This window comes from Ahaetulla prasina, chromosome 1, assembly GCF_028640845.1.
Source record: "Ahaetulla prasina isolate Xishuangbanna chromosome 1, ASM2864084v1, whole genome shotgun sequence".
NCBI lineage: Eukaryota > Metazoa > Chordata > Lepidosauria > Squamata > Colubridae > Ahaetulla > Ahaetulla prasina.
This window is the reverse complement of record NC_080539.1, coordinates 99,447,196-99,474,673: the sequence shown is the minus strand read 5'-3', so window position 1 is coordinate 99,474,673 and position 27,478 is coordinate 99,447,196. Positions and strand designations below refer to the sequence as shown.

The 27,478-nt window shown below is 37.0% G+C and overlaps 1 protein-coding gene across 3 annotated transcripts in view; it reads right to left on the bottom strand.

The window, feature by feature from the left end:
• Window positions 1-1,752: 1,752 nt before the first annotated feature.
• Window positions 1,753-27,478, bottom strand: part of EPM2A (EPM2A glucan phosphatase, laforin) — a 62,290-nt gene continuing 36,564 nt past the window's right edge. For 2 of the 3 annotated variants that reach the window (XM_058170166.1, XM_058170174.1), the window contains exons 4-5: window positions 17,235-17,476; window positions 1,753-5,581 (exon numbers count right to left, since the gene is read on the bottom strand). In XM_058170166.1, coding sequence (XP_058026149.1) covers window positions 5,307-5,581; window positions 17,235-17,476 — 517 coding nt within the window. In that variant the 3' untranslated portion in view covers window positions 1,753-5,306. The remainder of the gene's footprint in view (window positions 5,582-17,234; window positions 17,477-27,478) is intronic. The other variant, XM_058170158.1, reaches the window with a different exon arrangement.

Here is a 27,478-nt window from a genome sequence, read left to right as displayed (position 1 = left end):
GCAGTCTAGCAGCCCCTCCTGCTTTCATACCCTGTGGGGTGTGGCTCTGTGACTCAGCACTTTTGAGGCCTGCCCCACCCCTGCTTCTGTTGTTCCCGCCTCTCTTGTCTACGAAACCTGGGATCTAACCAGGACTGATTGTCCTCAGCTGGGTCTGGAAGCGTTTCCTGGGCGGGGGGAGATACAGGAGACGGATACACCTCTTCCACCTGGCCTGCCTCTGGCTCCTGGAGCTGAGCCAGGGAAGCCAGCCCTGCAGAAGGGAGCCCTGATGGCCCTTCCCCCTCACTCTCTGAGTCACTCTCTGGCAGGGAGCCAGGCCCGGGGGGGGGGCTGGAGCCACAACACCGCTAGCATATATACACATGAACACAAGTGGAAGGAACTGAAATACTGATCAGGATTGTGTGTTCCGTTGATTAACTGCTACATCAAAACCACTGCAACCCTATAATACTAGGGAAGTATTAAATGGCTCATTTTTTTTCACCCTCCCTCCCCAATTGTGTCTAGTAAAAGCTGACAGTTGAAGCAAACGATTAAGGCATAATTCTGCACAATTGTTTTGTGTGAAAGAATCTGATTGTAGGCTCCCAGTGAATGTAGTTAATGAAGCTCCCATCAGTGTTGACTTCTTGGCCATTAGAATTAGGTCTTGATTTTTCCTCATAGAGCAGTGATTATTTCTACATAAAGGTTTCTTTTGGGGGGCCGGGTGGGTGGTGGCTTCCAAGCACGTTACATGTCCTGCTAAATTATATGCTAAATTAATGTGGTAATGTTGTTGCACAAAATATCTTTCCATACAAATTGTGTATGCATGTACAGATAGTCCTCGACTTACGACCACAACTGACCCCAAAATTTCTGTTACTGGTACAGTTGCTAAGTGAGTTTTGCCCCACTGCATGATCTTTCTTGCCACAGTTGTTAAGTGAATCTGTCTTCCCCATTGACTTTGTTTATCAGGTCGCAAAAGGTGATCACATGACCCTGAGACACTGCAACTGTCACAAATGTGAACCAGTTGCCAAGCATCGGAATTTTGATCATGTGACCATGGGGATGCTGCGACAGTCGTTAAGCGTGAAAACGGCCATAGGTCACTTTTTTCAGTGCCACTGTAACTTTGAACAGTCACTAAACGAATGGTTGTAAGCCGAGGACTACCTGTATACATATTATGAGGCAACCTGATATAATTTGACAGCTCCATGCCGCTTCCAAGCTTGTTCTGGCTTGGAGTGAGAGAGAACAGAAACTTTATTGTCACTTTGAATGTACACTTATTGGCATACATTAAAATGAAATTTGGTTGCATACCGGCCTCAAAGGGACACCACCTCCAATATACACTATATAAACATAACAATAAATAAATACAGAATTATGCATATACCCACATATATTATATGACACAGAGAAACAACACAGTCTAGTTTGGATGTATATATGTACATGGTGAGAAAAACAAATCTTGTGAGTTTACCAGACTGATGGCATAGGGAACGAAGCTATTATAGAATCAGGTAGTCCTACTAGAAATACTTTGAAAACCCCTCCCAGAGGGGAGCAACAGAAATAGTATTAGTCACTTAGAATAATATTAAACTGAATAGCACAGTAGTTAGAATAATATTAAACTACAATGAGGCCATATATGTGATCTGGCTCCGTTTTTCTCCAGAGATATGATCTCAATATGTAGTATCATATAGAAAGTAGCTCAGGCAAAATCTATTTTATGCACTTCAAAAGTACAGTTAACTGAAAAAAAATAGAGGTTAACATACTGTACTTCTTTGCAAGATTCTTGTGGTCAGCAAGTAACAGAACTTACCGAAACGCTCCAGAAGTTTATACACATCAACTAGTAAATTAACTTGTAACTCTTGTAATTTTTTTATTTATAACACATTTAGTCAGCATTCAACAACTTCTGAACAATTGGTTCTAAATATTTACATATTTTTTAGATTTCACTAGCCACCATCTCTATCCCAATTGATTATCTTTCAACTGGAGGGCTATTCTATCTGAATTCCATCATTTTCCAAATATAGATCATGTTACTGCTGCTGCTGCTATGATGAAAATGATGATTCTGGCTTTTTGAATTGTTTGACTTCACAAAGTTCTTCATTTAAAATTTGGGTTGTAATTACTACTTTTGACAAACCTCTTTGAATGGATATGCCAGCCTCCTCCGTATATTTGTAGTTTATCTAATGGCTCCTCAATTTAAGAGAATTTTCCTTCCAAACATGTATTAGCATCTTTGGATTGACGAGATGATATATAAATGTATTCATCCTTTTAGTTAAATAATATAATCGGATTTTGTATGGTGATCATTAATGATCTATCCGACAGATTAACTTCTTTTAAATTGGATTTTTAATAGATAAAGTACTAAATTCCAGGCTATTGTGTAATTATGCACTGGGGAAAAGTTAAATATTTTATAAATATTTTGAAACAATCACTTTTTGTTGATAATTGGCTTGATAGAATATATACTGTTATTATTTGCATGTCTCTTGCTAAATTCATTTAATGGTTAATCTTCTCCAATCCTGTTATTCAGACATTAAAAAAAACCCAGCCACTTTTAATATGTGTCTGGAATATGAATAGTCATATTAATATATGTATATGAATTCAGATACAATGTGTCACATTCAGATCCCGCTGATATCAGTCAATCTTGTGTCCTCTTCAGGATTGTTTTCATTTTTATACAGTGACTAAATATATGCTAGCAATTGTGAAGAGATGACAGAACAGTTAAGTTGGATTCATAGAAACTTATAGATGAAGTTTCTGTGTTGTGAATTTGCTACAGGTTAGCATAAATTGGCTTTCATTTGGCCTTATAATTTGTCCTGTGACACACAAACCTAATTAAACTGAATAGACCACATGGAGCCTTCATATTGTCAAAATTATTCTCCATTCATTATCAAGAACATTTTATCAGCAAATACTTTTAATCCCTTATTTATGTTATCCCTTACTTAAATTATTATAATTCAAATACGGCATAAGATCTGCAAGTCATTCTCGTACAGATTTTGACGTCCAACAGAAGAATTTGTTCATTGTCAATATTGTGTGTTTCAAATATTTAATTGCACATTCAACATCCAAATTCAGAAATAAAGTCAAATATGCAGCTAAAAACATATTCAGTGCTATTTTTGCATACAAGATGACTTTTACAAAAAATAAAGAATAAAATACATATTTTTAAACAAATCAATGCATGGATAGTTAATAAACAAAAAATATTTATATGGAAGAATTGTCCTTCTACAAGCTATCATACATTAAACCATGTGATGCTTCTGGATTTTCCTCCCAGCTGCACTATTTATTTATTAAATTTTTATGACATCTTCTGTGTAAGGTGATTTTGGGCAACTAAGCAGTCTTCCAGATGTAATGGTAGCAACTAGCAATTATTCCAGTTGAAATTTCACAAATTTATCAAGATCGTTGCACAATGCACATAGATATTCTTGTCCGAGTTGAACTATTTTCCATTTAATTCACATTGATTAATAATCATCTTTTTAAACCATTATAGCCTTTGATCCTGCACATACTTAATTTGTCACCTGGATTACAATAGTTTACTGTACTGACACCAACACCTTTAACATTAAAGTATTGAAGATTCTCCATCCAATAACCTACTTTAGTATATGACTAAATTCTGGCAGCTTGGAAAATACCAAAATTAAGAAGCAACATATACTGACTAACTACAGTAGATAGACATTTGGGAAGGGCTGCCTGGATAAGTCTAACTTCAAGCAACCAGAACAAAACTTGACCTAAGCGATAAACCAAGGTCTTTGGTTAGGCCTATAGGGCACCTGTGCATGTGGATATATATATCAAACCTGTGCATGTGGATATATGAGAAAAAAACATTTATGATTTATTATTTTAGTGACAGCTTCTACTGTGAAGCATACAATTAGGAGGAGTTTTCTGACAAATAAATTTTATAAAAGGGCATAAGCTCTCATGAGTTGCAGCTCACTTCATCAAAGGCACAGAAAGGCTAATCTGATGCAGGATTTAAATTGGGGGTGAGGTCAGAGGAGGGAAGGAAGGGAAGACAGGTTAAGTATGCAGATAGAGGATACATGTAAGACAGATTACAAGTTCCCTAATAACAAATGTAAAATATAATTCAATTTGCCAAACCTATACCTTTGAATAAAATTTGTTAAATGGAAAATGTAATACCAAAACCCTTCTGATTTTTGGATTATCATAGCTCTCCTCCCACGCTGTGAAGTATGACAGGGTTGCTTCTTTTCTTTTACACAACTGTTGTGCTACAACTCCTATCACGCCCAGCTTCCAAAGGTTAGCCAAGCTAAGGCTTATAACAAATCTAGATTCTAAAATCTGCATTGGAGGCATTGCATATCTCTATGAAATCTGCTGTCTGGGCTACGAGGTTTACCAAGTTTCATGCGCTTAGCCATAACCAGATAATCCATGCATAGGGACTAAACCTGCAGTTTCCTTTCTGGTCTAGCTCCCAGAGTTGTGTTTGCATATGTCCAGCTCTGTTAAAAAAATAACAATAATGCTTGGGAAAGCCAGTAACATGAACTTGACTTCAGGCAGTCCTTGTCGTTTTCTTGGCAACAGTATGGAAATGGTGGGCTACCACCTTTTGACCATATTCCCCACAGGTCTTTCATCAAAGTACTACGAGGGCCTGACCGTACTTAGCTATCTAACTCAGGCTATGCCAAGTGCTGAGGCATGCATGGGTGGGCAAATTAGAATTAGTCCCCCTCTCAAATATCAATCAATGTGAATTCTCCTTCTCTAAAACTGCTACATAATAATTATGTATCCTGACTGCTACATGCACATTCACTCACGTTTTCATCTTACTATTTCCTCAGGCAATGGTAGCATTTTTGGAGTTAAGGCAGAGCTGGGTTTCAGCAGGTTCTGACCAGTTCTGGAGAACCGGTAGCGGAAATTTTGAGTAGTTCGGAGAACCGGTAGTAAAAATTCTGACTGGCCCTGCCCCTATTTATTCTCTGCCTCCCAGCTATTCGAGAGGAAATGGGGATTTTGCAGTAACCTTCCCCTGAAGTGGGTGAGAATAGAGATTTTACAGTATCCTTCCCCTGCCACGCCCACCAAGCCACGTCCACAGAACTGGTAGTAAAAGAAATTGAAACCCACCACTGAGTTAAGGTCATGATTTCTGAGAAGTCTGACGCTGACTATGCTGCTAGCAATTTCTTCTTCTGCTGCTGCTGCTACTATGGCTTGAATGAGGAACGTAGCGGCCCAAATTTCTGGAAGAAATCCTCCTCGGCACGGACCAGTGCTTCTTCATCAATGTAGATGGCTGCTCTTCTGGAGGCTACAAAGTACTGCACTTTTCTCAAATTCCATCCCAGTACATATTTTAACCAGCCACAAATTGCAGCGGTGGACCTACCAACACCTGCGTTACAGTGAACATAGACAGTGTGCCCATTCTCCAGAAGTCCGTGCAGGAGATGGACAGCCTGAGGCAGCATCTGGACTCTTCCTAGGATTAGAAACAAGATCACTGTCAAATGCATGCTCTCCCCCAACTCGCTCTTGGATTATCCAGTATTCTTATTAGGCAATAAATTTTTATTTTTTCTTTCATTTTTTGAGTACCCAGGCATTTCAAGCAACACAGTGGCCTCCAACTTCAGACCATCTTTATTTTCTATGAATCCCTCCTAAGCCAAACAGAAAAAGATTGTGAGCAACAAGGCCATGCAAAAGGTCTGATTCTGTTCCGGAAAGCATGATTTGCAGAAAGAAAATTAATCAAGCAACAAGCAATCCTAAATGAAATGGCTCCAAGTGGAAGAATAGCCGTGTAGAAGTACTCCAAATATCTACATAAATATCTGCTGATTTTTGCTACCTTTGACTCAGTCTTGACTCCTGGCAAGTGCCTGGACAAGTCCCTGCAGTTTTCTTGGCAAGTTTTCAAAAATGATATGTCTTCTTTCTAGGGCTGAAAGAGAGTGACTGTCCCACGGTCTCTCACCTGACTTAGTGCCTACTGGAACTCACAGCCTCCTGGTTTCGAGCCTTGTTGCCTTAGCACTACACCAAAGATATCTACACAAAATCTGTAATAAAAAGGTTTGCAGTTTCTCTGGGAAACAATTTGATCTATGGATTCAAATATGAATGCATTTAAATTTCTTTTAGCCATCTTAACATTTTAAAACAGGACTAGATCCCTTTTTACTGTTATTTATTTATTTATTTATTATTTATTTATTTATTTGATCGTATTTATATACCGCCCTATCTCCCGAAGGACTCAGGGCGGTTTACAGGCACTTAAAAAACACATAAACACATAAATACAATATAAAAACAATTAAAAAACTTATTCTAAAAGCCCCAAAAATTAAAAATATAGAAATAAGACCCAATTTAAAACCCATAAATTTAAAATCTAGCTCAGTCCTGCGCAATTAAATAAGTGTGTTTAATTAAATAAGTGTGTTAGATAATCCTGTTTTATAGCTGAAAAATATGTTGTGAACCAAACAAAGCAAAAGTGAATAACTTCTAGGTGGAAGAGGTTAGAGTGATGAGCAATGGCTAGGTGAAGATACTCCTACATACAGTAACTTTTACCTTTAGAGGACAGGCAAGATATAAATGTGATTAAATAAATGTATAAATCACAGATATTTTTGCATTCACATATTCTTGTTATTTCTTGCAAAATCTCTAATGATGGATGACACATTGTAAAAAATCTGGAAGCAGCATATCATCTGTGGATTGCTACCTTTGTTGCAAAAGAATCAAATAAAAATAATATTAATGCTAAATAATTCCAACAAATCTCAAGTGCTTGTTTACTTTAACAAAAGTGATATGACCAGCCCACCATTTTCAAAAGATAATTCTGCTTGCAAATATATGCTGATTGGATATATTTTAGATATATGAATTAAAAAATTTTGCTAATGCGTTAACGCATTTATTCATTATCAAGACTATGCACAGAGAATGCTTTTTTCCTGTTCAGTTATAAATTAGACACTCTGTGTGCTTAATGCAAATCCCGAAATGCTAAATTAACCATGATCAACTCCCACATTATCTTCCATGTAATAGAGGGAGGTGAGAAAATTGTGGAGTTTGTTTTAAACAATGTATATATGACTTATGGCACATGGTTGAAGTTCTTATTATCTTGGGTTTTTTTTTTTTTTAAATTGTCTGATGTACATAAGAAATGCATTTCAACGATTGTGAATTCTGTTTTCCCCATTTCAAGTGATACAGTATGCACTTTCTAACTTCATATCAAGTTCTGTGGCATAATTAACGTTCACATCATTATTATAATGGCTGAATCCACAAAAGGTATTAAATATTCATAGGCTTTATAGTCATTTGTATTGTGTAATACTATTGTCATAATATGTATTGATAGATGGGACTGACCTTGGGAGACAGGGAGAAGAACTGCAGCCAGGGCAATACTTGGATAAGAGGCAGCCTAGCCTCCAGCAGGAATGTAAGCGTGGCATATGCCTCAGAATAATAATAATAATAATAATAATAATAATAATAATAATAATAATAATAATAATAATAATAATAATAATAATAATAATAATAATAATAATAATATTTTAATTTGTATACCGCCCTTCTCCCGAAGGACTCAGGGCGGTGAACAGGCAGATAAAATACAAATACACACAATAATTAAAAACATCCCTTAAAAAACTAATTTAAATGCCCAAATGTTAAAATAACATACTCCCCCATAAAATCACAAAACTTTAAAAACCCATCAAATAAAGATAAAAATCAGGCTAGTCCAGCCATACGAAATAAATAAGTTTTAAGTTTGCAGCGAAAGGTCCTAAGGTCAGGTAATTGTCGAAGTCCGAGGGGAAGTTCGTTCCAAGGGATCCTCCCTAGATTCTTTGGTTTTAAAGGTGATAGAAGAAAGATGAACTTTCAGACTTGCAAGATTGATGTTAGCCTTGCAAGATAATCCAGAGAAGAAACACACTCAGAAGAACTAGCTTTACTTTATTTGCAGGAGTGTCAAACTCGATTTCATTGAGGGCGGCATCAGGGTTTTGTTTGACCTTGAGGGGCCAGGATGGGTGTGGCCAGGATGGGCGTGGCTAGCTCAACGTCATTCATGTTAGGGGTGCCTGTGGTGGCCCAAGCACTCTGCCAGCAAAAACGGACTCCCAAGCTCTGTTTTCGGCTGTGACGGCTTCCTGCAACCCTCTGCCAGTGAAAATGGGAGCTTGCGAGGTCAGCTCCATTTTCACTGGCAGAGGCACCATGGGCCAGTCCTTTGCTGTTTCAGGGTAGCCCCTGGGCCGGATCTAAACACCCCATGGGCCGGATCTGCCCCCCAGTCCTTGAGTTTGACACCCCTGCTTTATTGTAAGGTTACATTAATAGAATCTTGGAAGTCTGAAAGTACATTTCTCTCCCATTGCCTTTGCATGGAACCAAAAAGAGTCCCATCTGAGTCCCGGGCCCACATTACTTCGGCAGGCTAAGCTGCCATTTATTCAACCATTGTCCTGGCTGCAAATCTTCCCCATCTCCCAAGATCATTCCCACATACCATTACATTTGCCTGGAAGGCTGACATATGATTGTAAGAGAGGGACTAACATGTCACAAAAAATAGCTAGCAGGAGCTTGTTCTGCTCTTCCTGCCTCAAAGCCCCAACCCAATTGCTAGTTATCCTGACATTGCGGAAACAAGAGGAAAGGACATTCTGGTCCTTCCTATCAGCCAAATAAATAAGAATCCTGAACTAGTGGAGCAAAAAAATCGCCAAGGGAAGACTTGCCAGTATTAGATAGAAATACTTGCTAACAGCATTAGCAGTTTGTTTTGACCTTGCAAAAGCTGGTTTTTTCCCCCTTCTCTTGTGTAACTTGTCCTTTTCAATTTATAAGGTTGATGACAGGATTCATTTACCTATCCCTCTTGTCTGTGTGAGAGACAGGGAAAGAGAACTGCTTTGGGACACAAGAACTAAGAAAAACAGAAAAAAGAGTACTAGGTAATGAATTAATACAGTAACGGGCTGTTCTATCATAGTAACTATGGTGTGGTGAGCTAATGAAAGGAGTATAGATTTCAGACTGATAATAAGTGTAATATTTCAGAAAGGCTGAATTTAGGAGTAATTTCAGTAATTAATCTATTCTACCCATTATCCATAATGCTAATTGGATGATATCTGTGAGGTTACCAAGGCAATGTCCCACCTCTCCAGCATGTTGTAAAAAAACCTATATTTTAATAATCTAAGAAGCATATCAACTGATAAATATAGATATAGTGCTTAGAGGTGTTGTTGTTGTTTTCTATTAGCAGCCTGCAGATTAGCCAATAATTCAATTTGATTTGCTGTTCTTTGCATATTTTGTAAATTAGTGAATTAGAGTAAGTTAAAAATGCATCACAGCATTCTTCTATTTTTATGTCTTTCTCATCTTAAGCTTTTCACCAAAAAACGTAGCATTTCATTGCTTATAAATCATGGTCTGGAATTGCAGGTAGGAGAAATCATTTTGGATTTCAAAATCTGAAGTGGGCTTCCCTAAGACAATAATAAGAGCCCTTTGCAGAAACCAAATTGTCACAGACTACTCAGTGGATAAGACCCTGAGCTTGTCAATTGAAAGGTTAGCAGTTCAGCGGTTCGAATCCCTAATGCCGCGTAATGGGGTGAGCTCCCATTACTTGTCCCAGCTTCTGCCAATCTAGCAGTTTGAAAGCAATGCAAGTAGAAAAATAGGGACCACCTTTGGTGGGAAGGTAACAGTGTTCAGTGCGCCTTTGGCATTTACTCATGCCAGCCACATGACCACAGAGATTCTTCGGACAGTGCTGGCTCTTCGGCTTTGAAATGGAGATGAGCACCGCCCCCTAGAGTCAGGAACAACTAGCACATATGTGCGAGGGGAACCTTTACCCTTTACCTTTTATATATAGTCAAGAATTCAGGAATAAGAGCCTTGGAGAACATGAATTTATTTTACCTTTCAAGTATGGAGAATTTATAGAATCTAATCTAATATATACAGGGCATTTTCTTATGGCAAGCCTGGAAAGGAGGGAAGAATGAGGTTGCTACAAAATCAGATGTCTTTTATCTGATTTATAAGCAAAAGGTTCCATTTTAGCAACTATGGATTAAGCAGATGGGGTTCAGTTCAGCAGAGAAAATGTAAAAGTGCATCAATGTGCGTGAGGCAAGAGAAAATAATTCAATATACATGATGTGCATATTTTTTTAATTCACATACATTGTTCCAAAACAAAGCAATTCTGTTCCAGGCATAATCCTAAATAAAATGCAATATATTTCCTCAACTACAACTCTTTTGTCGCTTGCGTTCTTTGGCAGAGCCCGTTTTTTTAATAAAAGAATCACATTCGCTAATAAAAATGTAAAAATTCAAGACCTCCGCCAGCAAGAGAAAGGAAATAGAGGTACAGAATAAGCAAGAGGACATAAATGAAATGGCAAGCCTAACTAGAGAGTGTCCCTTGGCAAATGTCTGAAGTCTGATAATAAGAATGTGAAGAAGACTGGAGCATATTCAATGCTTATATTTCTTCTGATTTTGCAAGAGGTGAGGTCTCACATTCACATGCTATCTTACTGAAAAACGACTGCTGCAACTAAAGGCCATGTTTAAATCATACCAAAATACAAGCAGGTTCCCCCCCCCAAAAAAATGGAACTCTGCTCAAATTTTAACTACTGAAGCCTCTTACAAAAGGTAAATACTCTGTAAGTGTTGATTATGTTGAGGTGCAAGACCGAGTAAAGTTGACCTCTCTTCTTTCCTCAGTGAATTATTATTATTATTATTATTATTATTATTATTATTATTATTATTATTATTATTATTATTATTTAAACTTCTATACCGCACCATCTCCCACAGGACTCAGGGCGGTTCACAGCCATATTAAATACAACAATATAATCAATAACAATATGAAAACAATTAAAACCAAATATTTGATGGCCAAATCACTAAAACGGTAAAAACTGATTTAAAACCCATTTAAAATTTCACTAAAATAATTGTTAGGCTAGTCCAGCTCGCTGGAATAATAAGGTCTTCGGTTCACATCTGAAGGCCCCGAGGCCGGGGAGTTGTCGTAATCCCGGAGGAAGCTCGTTCCACAGGGCTGGTGCTGCCACAGAGAAGGCCCTCCCCCGGGGGTCACCAACCTACATTGTTTGGTCGATGGCACCCTGAGGAGGCCCGCTCTGTGGGAGCGCACTGGTCATTGGGAGGCAATCAGCGGCAGAAGGCGGTCTCGTAGATATCCCGGTCCTAAGCCTAACATGAATACATTAACCCATAAGGAAGCAGACTGAGGTGAGGGGTCACAATGTCACTGATTCCCTACTCCTCAAGGAACACAGAATAGGACTATTCAGTGTTCAGTGCTTTAAATAAAGATGTATTCTACTTTCATCCCAGAGTATTATGCCTCTAAGGAAAGTTCAGTAACAACAATGACCTTGGGAGCATATGCTGGTGGAAGTGCATCCTCCTGATAGGATTAGGCAGGAATTAGACTTCTGTGTCACTGCATATCAGGGAATGTATCCGTCTGTCATTTGGAGATGGTTACCTAGCTATTGCATTTATACTTCTGTGAATGTTAATGTTCTAGCTAGGGGGCGATAAAACAACAAAGCACAGAAAACTTCCCAAAAGTCAGATCAGCCAATCAGCATGCAGGGGAGGTGTGGGAGGTGTGTATGTCAGCCCTTCTACAACCACCTGCAACTTACCCATCAACCCCTTTGCAGTGTAGGTTTGCGTCAGTGGTGGGATTAATTTTTTTTTACTACCGGTTCTGTGGGCATGGCTTGGTGGGCATGGTGTGGTGTGGTAGGCGTGGCAGAGGAAGGCTACTGTAAAATCTCCATTCCCACCCGACTCCAGGGGAAGGATACTGCAAAATCCCCATTTCCTTCCTATCAGCTGGGACTCGGGCGGCAGAGAATAGATGGGGGGCAAGGCCAGTCAGAGGTGATATTTATTTATTTATTTATTTATTTATTTATTTATTTATTTATTTATTTATTTATTTATTTATTTATTTATTTATTTATTTATTAGATTTTTATACCGCCCTTCTCCCGAAGGACTCAGGGCAGTGTACAGCCAAGAATAAAACTCAATATATATACAATTAAAACCAGAATTTAAAACAAAGCAAATTACAGAAAAAAGGCCGACATTAAAATTTAAAATTTAAAAAAACCCTAAAACAATAAAAAACCCAATTTAAAATAGTAAAACTATTATGCCAGTCCCGCTTGAATAAATAAGTGTGTTTTTAGCTCACTTACCAGTTTAGCTATTTACCAGTTCTCTGAACTATTCAAAATTTCTGCTACCGGTTCTCCAGAACTGGTCAGAACCTGCTGAATACCACCTCTGGTATGCGTCAATACCTACATCCGCAAGAGTCTAACTCAAGCTTAATGCTGGCTGGAACAACATCAACAGGGAAGTAGTGGAAAAAAGACTAATCCACACTGAAGGAGATGGAAAGTGGGGCTGTACAGGTATAATGAAAACCAATCAGATTAGGATAAGAACTCCAAAATCCAAAAAAAGAAGGTGATAGCAAGATACTTTTATCTTGTTGCATTGTATTTGTACAAACATTTAGACAAGTTAGATATCAGATGCTGAGATTCCTCCCTAGACCAGAAAACTTCCCCTTAACTATTAAGGAAAAATGATGAACTACGATTGGGAGGTGATAAAATGTCCAGAACAAAGCTACATGGAAATCTGGTCATTGATGATATCAGTGTTGAAAAAGAAGAGATTTTTCCAAAGCAAAATTAAAAAAAAATAGAATATGGAATTTTAAATGCATGAATCAAGGAATCCTAAAAATATTAAACCAGGCATGTTAGCATACTACATGCAGTATATTTAGGAATATGTTTAAGTGGACCAGAATGGGTTATTTTAAAACAGATATTTATGTGATATTCAGAGCAAGAGAATATGCAAAACAGTTGGAGTGGCAATAATTCTCCAAAAGTACAGTGTTAAGTATATTGTTGCCTATGAAGCAATAAAGACCATATATTTACCATATCTATTAGAATCAGTGACTATTCAATGAATATCAGTATTAAATAAGTTCTATGCTCCTAATACGAATATAATGGCAAGGATAGACATTAGATGGAAAAATATAGGAAGTGATAAAGAAGATGACAGAAAGAATGTAATCCACTAATGGGCTGATTGGATGGACAAAGCTGGAGAAAAAGAGATATCTGGAATTAAGAGGATTTGAATTGGAAAATGCATCAGAATAGGAAAAAAAAGTTAACAGAATTTTACAGAGAAAATTATTTGTTCGTTTTTGCCAAAAAGTGCTCCCACCATCATAAATACAAGCTTTATGAAGGAATATCATCAGATGGACAATGTCACAATCAAGTTACTTAATGGAAACTGAAGATAGATAAATAAAATCCAAATAGCTACAACACTTCTGAGTGCAGAATGAATTTTGGTGTCCAGAATACAGAATAAGCTTTGCAAAGAAATAAAGGATATACTGGTAGATAGGCTGGCAGCTGGGGGATATATAGTATAGTCTGAAAGCAATATTCATTTTGATGTACTGGATTTATATCTGCCTTTCACACAGGATTTGAAGGCAATGGATATGGCTATGGAAAGAAGTAAGACACATCACATAAAAAACAAAGCAGATAAAAATATTCCCCAAAATTTAAAAAAGGAATTCAAGTGACTTTCAGACCTGCCTTTCACCATAACCAAGGAAAGACAGAAGACAAAGGCTTTGATTAATAAGAAGAATTTAAAACTGATTGAATGCAGATTTTCAACATCAAACAAGAAGCAACTGGAAAAACATCAAATATAGAAAAATTAACAAGAAAAGAAAAATGAAAGATTAGTAAAATTTTTACTGTAGGTCAATACTTATAGAAAACATGATGTGCACAAGACTAGTGTGCACATCTATATAGAACAAGAAAGATGCAGAGGAAAGTTCATATTACTGATCCACTGAATTAATTCTTCAAGAATGAAAGTTTTACTTTAAAACAGGGGCGCTATTCAGCAGGTTCTGGAGAACTGGTAGCGGAAATTTTGAGCAGTTCGGAGAACCGGTAGTGGAAATTTTGAGTAGTTCTGAGAACTGGCAAATACCACCTCTGGCTGGCCCCAGAGTGGGATGGGAATGGAGATTTTACAATATCCTTCCCCCAGGAGTGGGGAGGGAATGGGGATGTTGCAGTATCCTTCCCCTGGAGTGGGGTGGGAATGGAGATTTTGCAGTATCCTTCCCCTGCCATGACCATCAAGCCACACCCAGCAAGGCGCACCAAGCCCACCAAGCCATGCCCACAGAACTGGTAGTAAAAAAAAATGAATTCCCCCACTGCTTTAAAATCTTAACAAAGCGGAATAGAGTCATATATGGAAACAGAGATAATAAATGAATAGGCAAATTTCAGAAAAAGCAGAGAGACATGAGATCACATTGCTAATATAAGATGGAGACTTCATCAGAGTGAGCTAAATGAATGAGTTTTTATCTTTACTCAATTAAAGCACGTTTTTGACTATGCTAATAATGCCAGAATTATGGATCTGAAAATAGTTACTTAAAATGCCAAGGTTGCGAAAAGAATTACCAATCGATTGGTCTTTGAAGAAGTAAAATGACTGCTCCCTTGAAGCAGAAGGCTATATATTTTTGCCATGTGATGCAAGCAGATGATGGACTAGGAAAAATGATTACGCCTGGCAAGGTTGAAAATAATGTATTATGTTAATGGACAGGATCAGAATGACCTTTGCAAGTTTTATAGGAAGCACCTCTACTTTGCATAATTTTTGTTTCATCTTTTCCCCTGGGCTAGCCATCTCCCTATCTATCTATCTATCTATCTATCTATCTATCTATCTATCTATCTATCTATCTATCTATCATCTATCTATTTTTCATATGTCTAGACCATCTCTTCCAAAGAGGCACAATCTAGACATTATAACCAGCCATGTGAAATAAATTTCCCAATTTTTTTAAATGGAAAAGCTGCACACACGAAGAAAAAGCACGGAATGTATAGCACCTAATGTTTTTTCGTGGTTACTCTTTTTCAACTTAAAACCTCACTCCCAAGCAATAGGAACAATTCCAAGCCAAAATAAAAAGCTGACCAAGGAAAAGGTTTAGCCTCCCACCCGTATTGTTCTACTAAATGGACCTTCTAAAGTCTGTTTTTCAAATATTTTTAAATGCAAACATAACAATATTAATTCTAATTTTGCCCAACATCTAGTCTGGCCCAAAGAGGAATTTGAATACTGTAGGAATGTGTGGTGAACTAAAAGCACCATGTGCTATTTGCTATTGCTATTGCAATAATTGCTATTGCAACTATTGATGAAAAATATAAAACCTCAAATTCTGTTTATATAGTTTCAAATGAGTATTGTTATTTCTAATGAAACAGTTTCAGCAGAAACTATGTTCTTCATAGTTCATTTGAGACATGATCAGACGTGGCTGTAAAAACATGGCTTTAATAAAGCCAACTGAACACAAGGAGAAGGAATGTCTTTCAGAAGATAAAGTTTTGTTGAAAAAATGCTCAGTCTAAAGGTCATACTAGCCTAATTAATTCAAAATGATAAACATTTAACAAACATAAAGGGAATATTTCCCCCCTTACTCTCCACTCAAAAACTGGCCATATACAGTATAAGCTTTCTATATCTTAATATTTTCATGTCAGGAGTACTCCAATTCTTCTTTCTCAGTTGAGATATGAGCAATAGGTTTAATAGGATTGACAAGACCAACAGAAGCATTAAATGTTAAAATTCTTCAGGGAAAGTTTCCTGCTTGATAAAGTCTATATTTTTTCAGAAGGCAAGTTGGGCATCTGATTATCTTTTGGAGCGCTCTTTATGGATTTATTTTGCTGATTTTTAATATTTTTATTGCTCTCATTTATTGGGATCTTATTAATTATTGGCTGTCAGTTAAATTTTGTTTTGTTCTTTTTAGTTTTAATTCAACAAGGTGAGGCACAACTATTCTAATAAGTAATAGATAAATAAACATCTTTCTTGATCCTGCTATCTGGATTATTACAAACATGAGTAATTATTAGAGTAACAATATTATTAGAATAATATTGATCTAGTTTAAAATCTGTTTTAGGAAAATACAGTAAAATTGATTAATCATGCAGCATTTTACAAACTTATAAGGAGTGGTTATGACCCTATTAATTGGTTGCCTTACAAATACCCAGAATCTTATAGTGCTTCGGAGCATAATACATTTATTGCAGCATGCAATTTTGAATACATATTTCAGATGCACAAAAGTGACCTTAATTAAATGAACTTAATTAATTGTGATTATATGAAAATTTTATGGACAATATCCTGAGAAAAAGAAAATATATGTTTCAAACAAATTATTTTACTTTTGAGATCCATCCTGCTGCCACATTTATTTATATTTATATTTTATGAGTTTGTAATTACTTAATTCAGGGTAGAGTCAGGGCACCTGGATGAAGTTGAGGATTTACTGGCCAGATGCCCTTCCTGACACCTACATGGAGTTTGTGGCAGATATTTTCTCTTTGCACCCTAAAAGAGAAACATCTATTGCTACTTGGATTGAACTCTCAACCTTCCGAGTGGGAGGGGAGCATCTTTATCACTAGGTCACCATGTTGCTCCACCACATTTATATATATAAATTAAATAACTATTCACTTTTAGTAGCACTGAAAGAAATTATTTATAGCCTACTGAGTAAACACGGTTTTCTTATCTTACAAATACCACCATCATATTATTAATCTCTTACCATAAAAAAGTTATTTCTTTTAAATATTGCTGAATATTTAGTATAGTCTAAGAATACACAGCGCATAATTAGCTATTATGCTTAAAATGAACTCTTATGAGATTTGTTTGTTAAATCCTTAGGATTCTCCACGAGTACCATAATGCAAACATCAAAGATTAACAGTAAATTTGTAAATCTATATTATTCAACTATATCAGTGAATGGATGATATGCTTTCCTAGAGATGGAACGTGAATATTACCTTCAGTGCTCATGTCTGGTGTTGGCATCCAGACATAAGCAAGACCTTCTTCTTTGTACAACTTCATGAGAACCTCTGGGCTCATTGGTTCTGGATAGCGGTTGCATCCCCAGGAATTCTGAACCACATCCCATTCAGTCTGGAAGTTCATTATAGCTGTAATGCCCAACTCATGTTTAAGTTTGACAGTCACATGTTCCACTTGACGAGGGCAACTTCCTAACCACAGATTTGGCAAAATCCTGCTCAAAGAGAAAAATATTGAACCAATGAATGTTACAATGAATGTATCTTTTCTTTTATGTACACTGAAAGCATATGCACCAAGACAAATTCCTTGTGTGTCCAATCACACTTGGCCAATAAAAAATTCTATTCTATTCTGTTCTGTTGTTCTATTCTATTCTACAAGCCTTCAGTGATTAATCTAAATCAGTAACATGATTAATTGAGCGGTAGTCATTTTCTATAATTCATGTTTAAATAAAAAGTTACCAAATATCACTAGGAACTTGAAATTCAAGAAAGAAAGGAAAGAAGGGAAGAATTATTTGTACAGACTAGAACGAACCCCCTCAAGCCAAATTCAAGGCTTTCATGAAGGACAAAGAAAAATGTATTTCCTGATAACATTTTCTAGCATCCTAAGAAATCCACTTCATACCTGGCCAGATAATTTTTCATACATTACAACTATTACTTATTGGGCACAAAACATAACATTTTACATTAAAAATTTGCTGTCAAATTTTGCACAGAGAAATCAAGTAATGGACCAATATTTGGCTACAAAAAACATTTAGCTGAATAATCTGGTTATTGATACTTAGTTCAGTTATTTGGACTTCTAAATTAGACTGCCAGTGAATTAGTTTGGGTATTATGAAACAGGTTATTAATCACTTGTATTGCATTATCATTCACATTCTAGCCATTTACTGAAAAGACAATATTCTTAATATCGACTTAAGAAATCCTCAGAGAGTAACGTATTTGTCAAATTACCTCATTCTTGTGAGGACTGTCACAATATATTATGATAGCAAATTCTATCATTCTTTCATAGATACAAGACTTGTCACATTTAATTGTATTTTAATGATGTTGGTTTAAGTCTTCCAGAAATGTGCCTCTCTGTAATGGTTTTGTTTTCCCATAATGGTAACTAATATACTAAACACTGGATGATGCAATTTTAACTAGAGGGCCATTTATATGATATATGAGCCTTGCAGGTTTCTTATATTTCTTTCCAGAAATTCAGCTTCCTGAATAAAGTAATTCTCTCTTTCATCTGTGTCTAAGATAGTGATGGTTTGACTAGACAGAGAAATTGATTAACATCACAAAGTTAATTACCACAAATGTATTTAAATGATTTTATTTGGCCTGAAACACAACAAGATATGTCAACTTTCAAAGTTAGAGACATGTTAGGAAGGGGATCAAGGTGAGAATAATTTATTTATTATAAGAAGATGGACAAATTTATAGAATTAGAGATTGGATTGTACATCACTATCCTGTGACTTCTGAATATTTTTTGAAAAAAGGAATAGACCCAAATATTAAACTGATATGAAATCAATGAAGTACAATCATTCTACCATAACTTATATGGATTGAATCAATCAAAACCATTAATGTATTTTAAGAAAACAAGAAAAACTTATTTTAATTGTTACATTATGTATTTAATTAAGCGCAATCAGTTCTTTTGATAAACTTGAAAAAAACATTGGGCACTGAACTTAAATTTCATTGGAAATCTTTCTGGCGAAACAGAAGCACTTTTAAATCTATGTCAGCACTTGTCCTCCTGCTCTGTTGCAGCTGCGAGCAAGCAGAAGTGGGCCTGCAGCCCTGGGGGCTCCTGATGCACATGGCTGTCAGTGCTGTCGCCACATGGTAGGTGTGAGGGTGTGGATGGCCTGGCTGCGGGGGCCCTGAGGTAAGCCAGTGTGGGGCACATGGAGCGGCTCCACACACCCCCACTGCGCCATGTGGCTGCAGCACTGCAAGCAACTAGATGGAATGGGTGGGCGGCTGTGCAGGCTCTTAAGTAGGGCTTATTTTGGGGGTAGGACTTATTTTTAGGGAAACAGGGTATATGAATTGCAACTCTTTTTGATAATTTTGCCAGAGATATAAATAAATTGATACACATCTTATCTTTGGCTGACAATGCTTTTTGTCAATCACCAAGAAACTCTTACAGGGAATGTTCAGGATGATTCACTATATACTTTCTAAAGCATATAAACTAAACTAGGACAGAAAATTAATTCAGCTTTTATAGTTTAGCCACTAATTTTGTTATTGCAGAATACTGAAAAAAATAAACTACGTCATTTATTAAAATTGATTCTTTAAAAGTGCAGATAATCATGATGGTTGAAAAATGAATAATTCAAGAATAATGAAGAACATTGTAAAGATTAAAGTTTAATCAATACTTATTACCCAATTATTTGTTTGATAAACAATTACTTCAAATATGTGCTTGGATAGGAATGTTTACTATTTATGTTTAATATGTTTGCATTTCTCTTTTCTTCCTCCCCCCCCAAAAAAAATGTATCCCCCTAAAAATATTGCTCTTTGGGTTTGCCATGGATATGTTTTGTTTTATTATTCATACTCATTATTGTAGATTTAATTTCTTTTTCAACTCCTCAGTTGGGTTGCAGAAAAGAATATCAAATCTGAATTGTCTTCCTTTATCCTGGTATATAATGTTGTATGCAATAGTAATCAAAGACTGTAGGGAAAAAAGGGAGGATAACTATATTTTTACTTTCCTTGAAGTTTTTGGCTTTTTATCCCTGTGCTCCAAGTCTGTTAACTCTTAGATAGCAAAGTCATTTCATTACACAATGTTATTCAAGATACGACATGTGCAGAACAACATTATTGTCGTGTCCCACTCCTCCGCTGACGGCCGGGTCAGGGAAATCCAAATCAGGCTTGCCTCTGCAGCTCTGCCCAAAGTCCTAGCAAAGTCCTCAGAGCAGGCAGGAGACCAGTAAGTAACTTCAGCAAGATAAGTTCGACTTTTGCCTGACTCAGAGACTGCCAGAAAGCAGATCCTTTATATAGGCCATGGGGTGTGGCTCCATGACTCAGCACTCATTAAGGCCTGCCCCTCCCTTCCTTCTGTTGCCTCCGCCTATTCAATCTTCTGATGCGAGGGTCACTCCAATCAGCTGTTGGTAATAAACCCTCCTCAGGCTCACATGCTGTGGAGGAGGGGGAGGGGTCTAGCTGCTCCGTTTGCCTGGGCATGGAGTCAGGGCTGGGGCCGGGAGGTGCTCCTTCTTCTGCAGTTTGTCTGGGCATGGAGCCAGGACTGGGGCCGGGAGGCATACATTCCTCCGTGTTCGGGAGCAGATAAGAAGGCCCCGGCTGCTCTGAGGGTGGGCAAGACACAACAATTATTGAGTACATCATGAAACCAGCATGCACATGCTTCGAAGCTTGACAATTATGCTATAAGTCTGATTTTGATCATAAAGCATTTCTAACTTCGACAAAATTCCTAAGACCAGGTTTCTCTTTGATACTGTGCCTATGGAATGTTGCAAACAATAATCTTCAGAAGGATAGCTCTGTATCCTATTTTACATGACAAGTTATGTGGTCCTTAATTTTAAAACTCATGTTAAAAGTTAGTATATATTGCAGAAATGGAGGGGAAACTACAATATAAATGAATCACACTTTTTTTTAAAAAAATCTTATACTGCTCCTTGAACAGTGTTATTTAAGAAGTTCTTCTGTGATCAAGTTCAAGGATTCCATAAAATTACTAGAACTTAAAACTCTCACCCTAAATTTTCAGTTTACATATTTGAAGAAAGACAAGAGAAAGAAAAGCATTAAATGAGTAAATTGGATGGCACTATAGACTCATAAAAAACAAGCATACACAAGACCAAATTGACTGAACAAAAGATTGTGAATGATGTTGTTTAGACTTTGTATCTAGCTGAAAATATTCATTATCCATGGTTCAATGATACTAATGGAAAATGGACAGGGAAGCCAACCCTGAAGAGATAAGAAGGACAAAACAATAATCTATAACCATTCAGTCTTGGGTGCCATGAAGTGTAACATGTAAGACTCTTCAATTAAATATCCTCAGATGAGGGATCTGAGAACAAATTACAGTACACACTTTCCAATGAAGACTTATCTTCATTAGAACTGTGGTGGCATAGTGGTTAGAATGCAGTATTGTAGGCTAGCTCTGCCCGCAGCCAGGAGTTCAATCCTGACCAGTTGACTTAGCCTTCCATCCTTCCGAGTTCGGTAAAATAAGGACCCAAATTGTTGGAGGCAATATGCTAACTCTGTAAATCACTTAGAGAGGGCTATAAAGCACTGTGAAGCAGTAAATAAATCTAACGGCTATTACTTCCTTTGCCCTATGAAAGAGGTGTCTATCTGAGTTGCTTACAAACATTACCTCTTTGCTGTGGAAATGAAATATTTTTCATTTCTCAACACCCTAGCAATGAATTATACATATCTCCATCAAGATCATCTTCTTTACTTTCGACACAATGTAACAACACCAAAGGAATTGAGGCTGGTTCTGAAAATGTTCAATGCAGTAAACAGATATTAAGAAAACATGGGGTTTTATAAAAGCACTTTTACAATTACTATTCTGTCACAAGACATTAAATTATTTTAACAATATCAATGCATAGGATGAATGAATGGATGGTTTCCTTCCCAAGTCTGCACATTCTTAATTAAATTTGACAAATCACTTTGAATGCAGATGAAACTAGAACAAAGTTTTTTTCTTATGGAGACATTACAAGACTGCGGTTGTAAAATGTCACTGCTGTTCTGACACCATTTTGCACTGTGAAGCATTAGAAAATTACCAGCCTTGTACCATCTTGTAGTTTCACAAGCAATTCAGCTTCAATCGCAATAATACAAGAGCAAACAATAGATTCAAACTTAATGTTAACCGCTTCAATCTTGATTGCAGAAAATATGACTTTTGTAACAGAGTTGTTAATGCTTGGAATACACTACCTGACTCTGTGGTCTCTTCTCAAACTCCCAAAAGTTTTAACCAAAAACTGTCTACCATTGACCTCATTCCTAAGAGGACCCCATTCCTAAGAGGACTATAAGGGGCGTGCATAAGTGCACAAAAGTGCCTACCGTTCGTGTCCTATTGTTTTCTTTCATTGTATGTGCTTGTATATAATGTTGTGACAAATAAAAATAAAACTAAAAAAAAAGTCAAGAAGCCGTGTAAAAGCAAGCCTCTGTGAGCAGATTTCAGTAAATTTATTTATCTATAATGAAGAGATGACTTTAACTTGTTTATTTATAATGCAGCTTTCTATGGTTGTTCCTTATGATTAAAGCAAATACTTGCCAAAATTAAGTTACTTTACTGGCCATTAACTTATAGTGCTGGTTTTACTTCTATTGGTACCTGTGCATTCTCTTCTTAAATCCAGCACTGACTCCTATTTTTATTATCTATTTAAACTCCACTATACTTACAAGATTTATAGTTCACTGTACTTGCCCATTAAGTGTTCTGATTCAATTTCACAAAACACTTCATGATTGTCAGGCTCATTATTACTACCTTTCCTGATTGTCTAGAAATATTAGGGCTACATCTACCACAATTTCCAGGTGGCTGAGAAATCAGATAATTGTAATCCTAACACACCTAGAGGGTAAAACAGTTGTAGAAAACTAGTTTGATTGCACGTCTAAAGTCTGATCTTGTACAACATGGATCCCAATAGGCTTAGATATACTGCATAGATCTGCCCTGTGGTAGTATCTGAAGAGCTAGTAACATATAACGCCCATACAAGTGATAAAAAGGAAAGGAAGATAGTTTCTGTTATTCATCCATTTACAGCAGTGGTGAAATCCAATTTTTTTTACTACTGGTTCTGTGGGCATGGCTTGGTGGGCTTGGTGTGCCTTGCTGGGTGTGACTTGATGGTCGTGGCAGGGGAAGGATACTGCAAAATCTCCATTCCCACCCCACTCCAGGGGAAGGATACTGCAAAATCCCCATTCCCTCCCCACTCCTGGGGGAAGGATATTGTAAAATCTCCATTCCCATCCCACTCTGGGGCCAGCCAGAGGTGGTATTTGCCGGTTCTCAGAACTGCTCAAAATTTCCATTACCAGTTCTCCAGAACCTGCTGGATTTCACCCCTGATCTACAGTATCTATCCAAACCCTGGATGGCAAACAAAGAGCTTCTATAATTAGCATCTAAGCTGCAATGCCTGAAGCAAAAGCCAGATCTTTACGGCCTTCTGAAAGATCACTAGAGTTAGGGCCATCTCTAGGAAGAGGCACCATGTCAGAGATGGAACCCTTCAAGTGACTCTGAATGCTCACTCTGGTAGATCTAATGGAATGGTCAGAAAATATATGGGAAAAGACATCCTGGCCCCATGTACAGTTTTAAAAGTGACAACCAGCACCTAGAAATGCCTATTAGGAGCCAGTAAAAGTTAATTGACTAATTGATAACAGAAACTTTGAAAAAAAAATCTAAGATACCCAGAAATATGCTTTGCTGTAGCAGACAATGACACTGTTTTTAAGTATTAGCTCATACTCCCTATGAAAATTTTCCAAGAAAGAACTTCAAGACGCTGAGAATATAATAATATGAATAAAACTACTGAGAACTGGACTGGCATGGATGCAGAGAAAATGCTGAGAAAAACTAGACTATATCAAAATAATAGAGAGAAAAGCCAAGAGTGTTTTGACCACTAAAGGTGAAGAAGTCCTGTTTATGGACCATCTACAACATTAACAATATTTTCTGTTAGTGAAATAAGTGGAAATGCATAAAAAGGAAATACCCTCCAGTTGAGAAGGAACACATCTCCTTGGGCTCTTGGATCTTGCCACCTCTGGGATGTAACTGAAGCATGATTCCAAGATGCAAAGAAATCTATATTTGGTTAGCTCCAAATATTGAAGAGATATTTAACAATAGTTGGAGATTTTATTCATGCCATATAAGTTGCTGTCCTGCTGAAATGATCTGCTAAGTCATTGATGTCTGATATATGGCTGGCTGCTGCAAAGCTGTTGAGTTTGATCCTTTAGTTCAAGAGTCAACTTGACAAGGAGAGAAGCATAAGGACATATGTTTCTCAATGTTTAATGACCGTGTTGCCCATGGCCAATTGGACTGCTTGGTCCTTAAAGATTAGTTCATTAGTCTTTGGCAATTACTGCTTGATCATACTGATATGGGACTAACATTCCCTTTGACTTTCCTTGATGATGAATCTCCTTGGTGGGGACTCCATCTGGGGAAAGGAAAGGAAATTCCTGAATTTGGAAGGGAAAAACAAAAACAAAGAGAAACAAGCCAAATAAAAACGATAGAGGGGGAGGAATTGAGGAAGCCTGGAGTCCTCTGAAGAGGTTAATATATAAATACAATAATTTTATTTTATTTTATTTTAATAATAAAAACTGAATGCACCATTTACCACACAAAGCAAAAAGAAGATCTTCTGCGCACAAATTCCAATCGTGCTTTTTATAATTTTGTTAACAATAAACTTAAAGAATCAAGATCCATCCCACCACTAAAAGAATCTAATGGCAATGAATGTAACGATGAAACAGTTAAAGCAAACTTCTTTAACACATTCTTTGGCTCAGTCTTTGTTAACAGTGATGGCACATATCCGACATTCCCCAATCGTACTAACAATGATTACAATGACTTAACTCATATAGACTTCGCAGAAGATTACGTTGAAAAAGCTCTTCGCAAACTGAAACCATCTTTATCTATTGGGCCTGATGGACTATGTCCATACTTCTTAAAAAAACTTTCCACTAATATAGCAGAACCCCTAAGCATAATCTTTGATAAAGCTTTCACGACTGGTTCCCTTCCCAAACTTTTGTCTTTAGCCACAGTCATCCCTATCTTCAAAAAAGGAGATCCCAGCCTAGTTGAAAATTACAGACCAATCTCTCTGTAATGCTGCGTCACCTGCAAAGTAATGGAATCTATCATCAACCAATCCATTACCTTCCACTTAGAAACAAACAACCTACTCTCTAATAAACAATCTGGTTTCAGAAAAAAATTATCATGTAACTTACAACTTCTCCACTGCAAAAACATATGGACTACTAATCTTGATCAAGGCAAAACAATAGATGCAATCTACATAGACTTCTGCAAAGCTTTTGACTCAGTAGTACATGATAAACTTCTCCTAAAACTAAAATCCTATGGCATTTCTGGACTTCTTCACAATTGGATAACTGCTTTCCTGTCAAACAGACAACAAGTGGATAAAATTGGCAATGCTCTATCAAATCCTGTCCCTGTCAAAAGTGGCGTTCCTCAAGGCAGCGTTCTTGGACCAATGCTCTTCAGACTATACATAAATTATCTCTGTGACCATATCTCAAGTTATTGTGTTCTCTTTGCTGACGATGTCAAACTATTTAACACCACCAACAATACTACTACCCTTCAAAAAGACCTTGATTTTGTATCCGACTGGTCTAAAACTTGGCAACTCCAAATCTCAACCAGCAAATGCTCAGTCTTACATATTGGGAAAAAGAACCCTAACACTAAGTACAAGCTTAATGGACATTATCTTACAGATGACTCCCACCCTGTTGAGGACCTTGGAGTTTTCATATCAAATCATCTAAGTGCCAAAGCCCACTGCAACTATATAGCAAAAAAGGCTCTAAGAGTTGTAAACCTAATTCTGCATAGTTTCTTTTCCAAAAACTCTACACTACTAACCAGAGCATTCAAAACATTTGCCATACCCATTCTTGAATACAGCTCATCTGTCTGGAACCCTCACCACATCTCTGACATTAATACAATTGAACAAGTCCAGAAATATTTTACAAGACGAGTTCACCACTCCTCTGTAAACAACAAAATACCTTATTCCACCAGACTTGAAATCCTGGGATTAGAAAATTTAGAACTCCGCCGACTCTGACAAGACCTGTGTTTAACACACAGAATCATCTATTGCAATGTCCTTCCTGTTAAAGACTACTTCAGCTTCAAAAGCAATAATACAAGAGCAAACAATAGATTCAAACTTAATGTTAACCGCTTCAATCTTGATTGCAGAAAATATGACTTTTGTAACAGAGTTGTTAATGCTTGGAACACACTACCTGTCTCTGTAGTCTCTTCTCAAACTCCCAAAAGCTTTAACCAAAAACCATTGACCTCACCCCATTCCTAAGAGGACTATAAGGGGCGTGCATAAGTGCACAAAAGTGCCTACCGTTCGTGTCCTATTGTTTCCTTTCAATATATGTTCTTGTATATAATGTTGTGACAAAAAAAAAAAAGAGGTTGATCACACAACTTGGGAAGGGTGAACTCCCTCCCTCTTGCTTGCATGATTAATATGAACCCTTTTTTGTAATTTCTATGCAAAGTTAGATTGGCATCCTTCCATGAGCACAGACTGGATGTCTACACAGAGGCAAGAGAGAAACTTCTGCCATTACTTCTGCCATAAATGATTTTAGTCGGTGCCATCCAGGTTCTCACTAAAGTGAGGCAAAAGAACTCCTTGCTTTTAGTATCTGCCCCTTATATAACTTATATCTCTTAATATGAAAACACCAAAGACAATTATTTAAGAATCTCCTTGGGAAGTAAATGTATGTAGGATGGTAGGCAAAATGATTTTGGCTTAATTTTCACTCTTATTTATTACTCATTCATGTCTCTTGTCAATGTTATTTTCTGCATATCTCTGATATATATATATATATGTATGTATGTATGTATGTATGTATGTATGTATGTATGTATGTTTTCTGAGGTTTTCACGGGTGTTTGTATGTAGGTCTTTGGTTGTTCAGGTTTTCTCCCGTGTAAAATTGGAAGTGTCTTGGCAACGTTTCGACGAAGTCTCATTCGTCATCTTCAGCTTCGTGCTTCTGGGAGCAATGTGTGATCGCAGCTGTTTCTTCCTTTTAACTGCTAGTGGGTGTTTGAACACTTCAAACCCCCACTAGCAGTTAAAAGGAAGAAACAGCTGCGATCACACATTGCTCCCAGAAGTAAGAAGCTGAAGCCTGAAGATGACGAATGAGACTTCGAAACGCCGCCAAGACACTTCCAATTTTACACGGAGAAAACCTGAACAACTAAAGACCTATATATATATATATATATATATATATATATATAT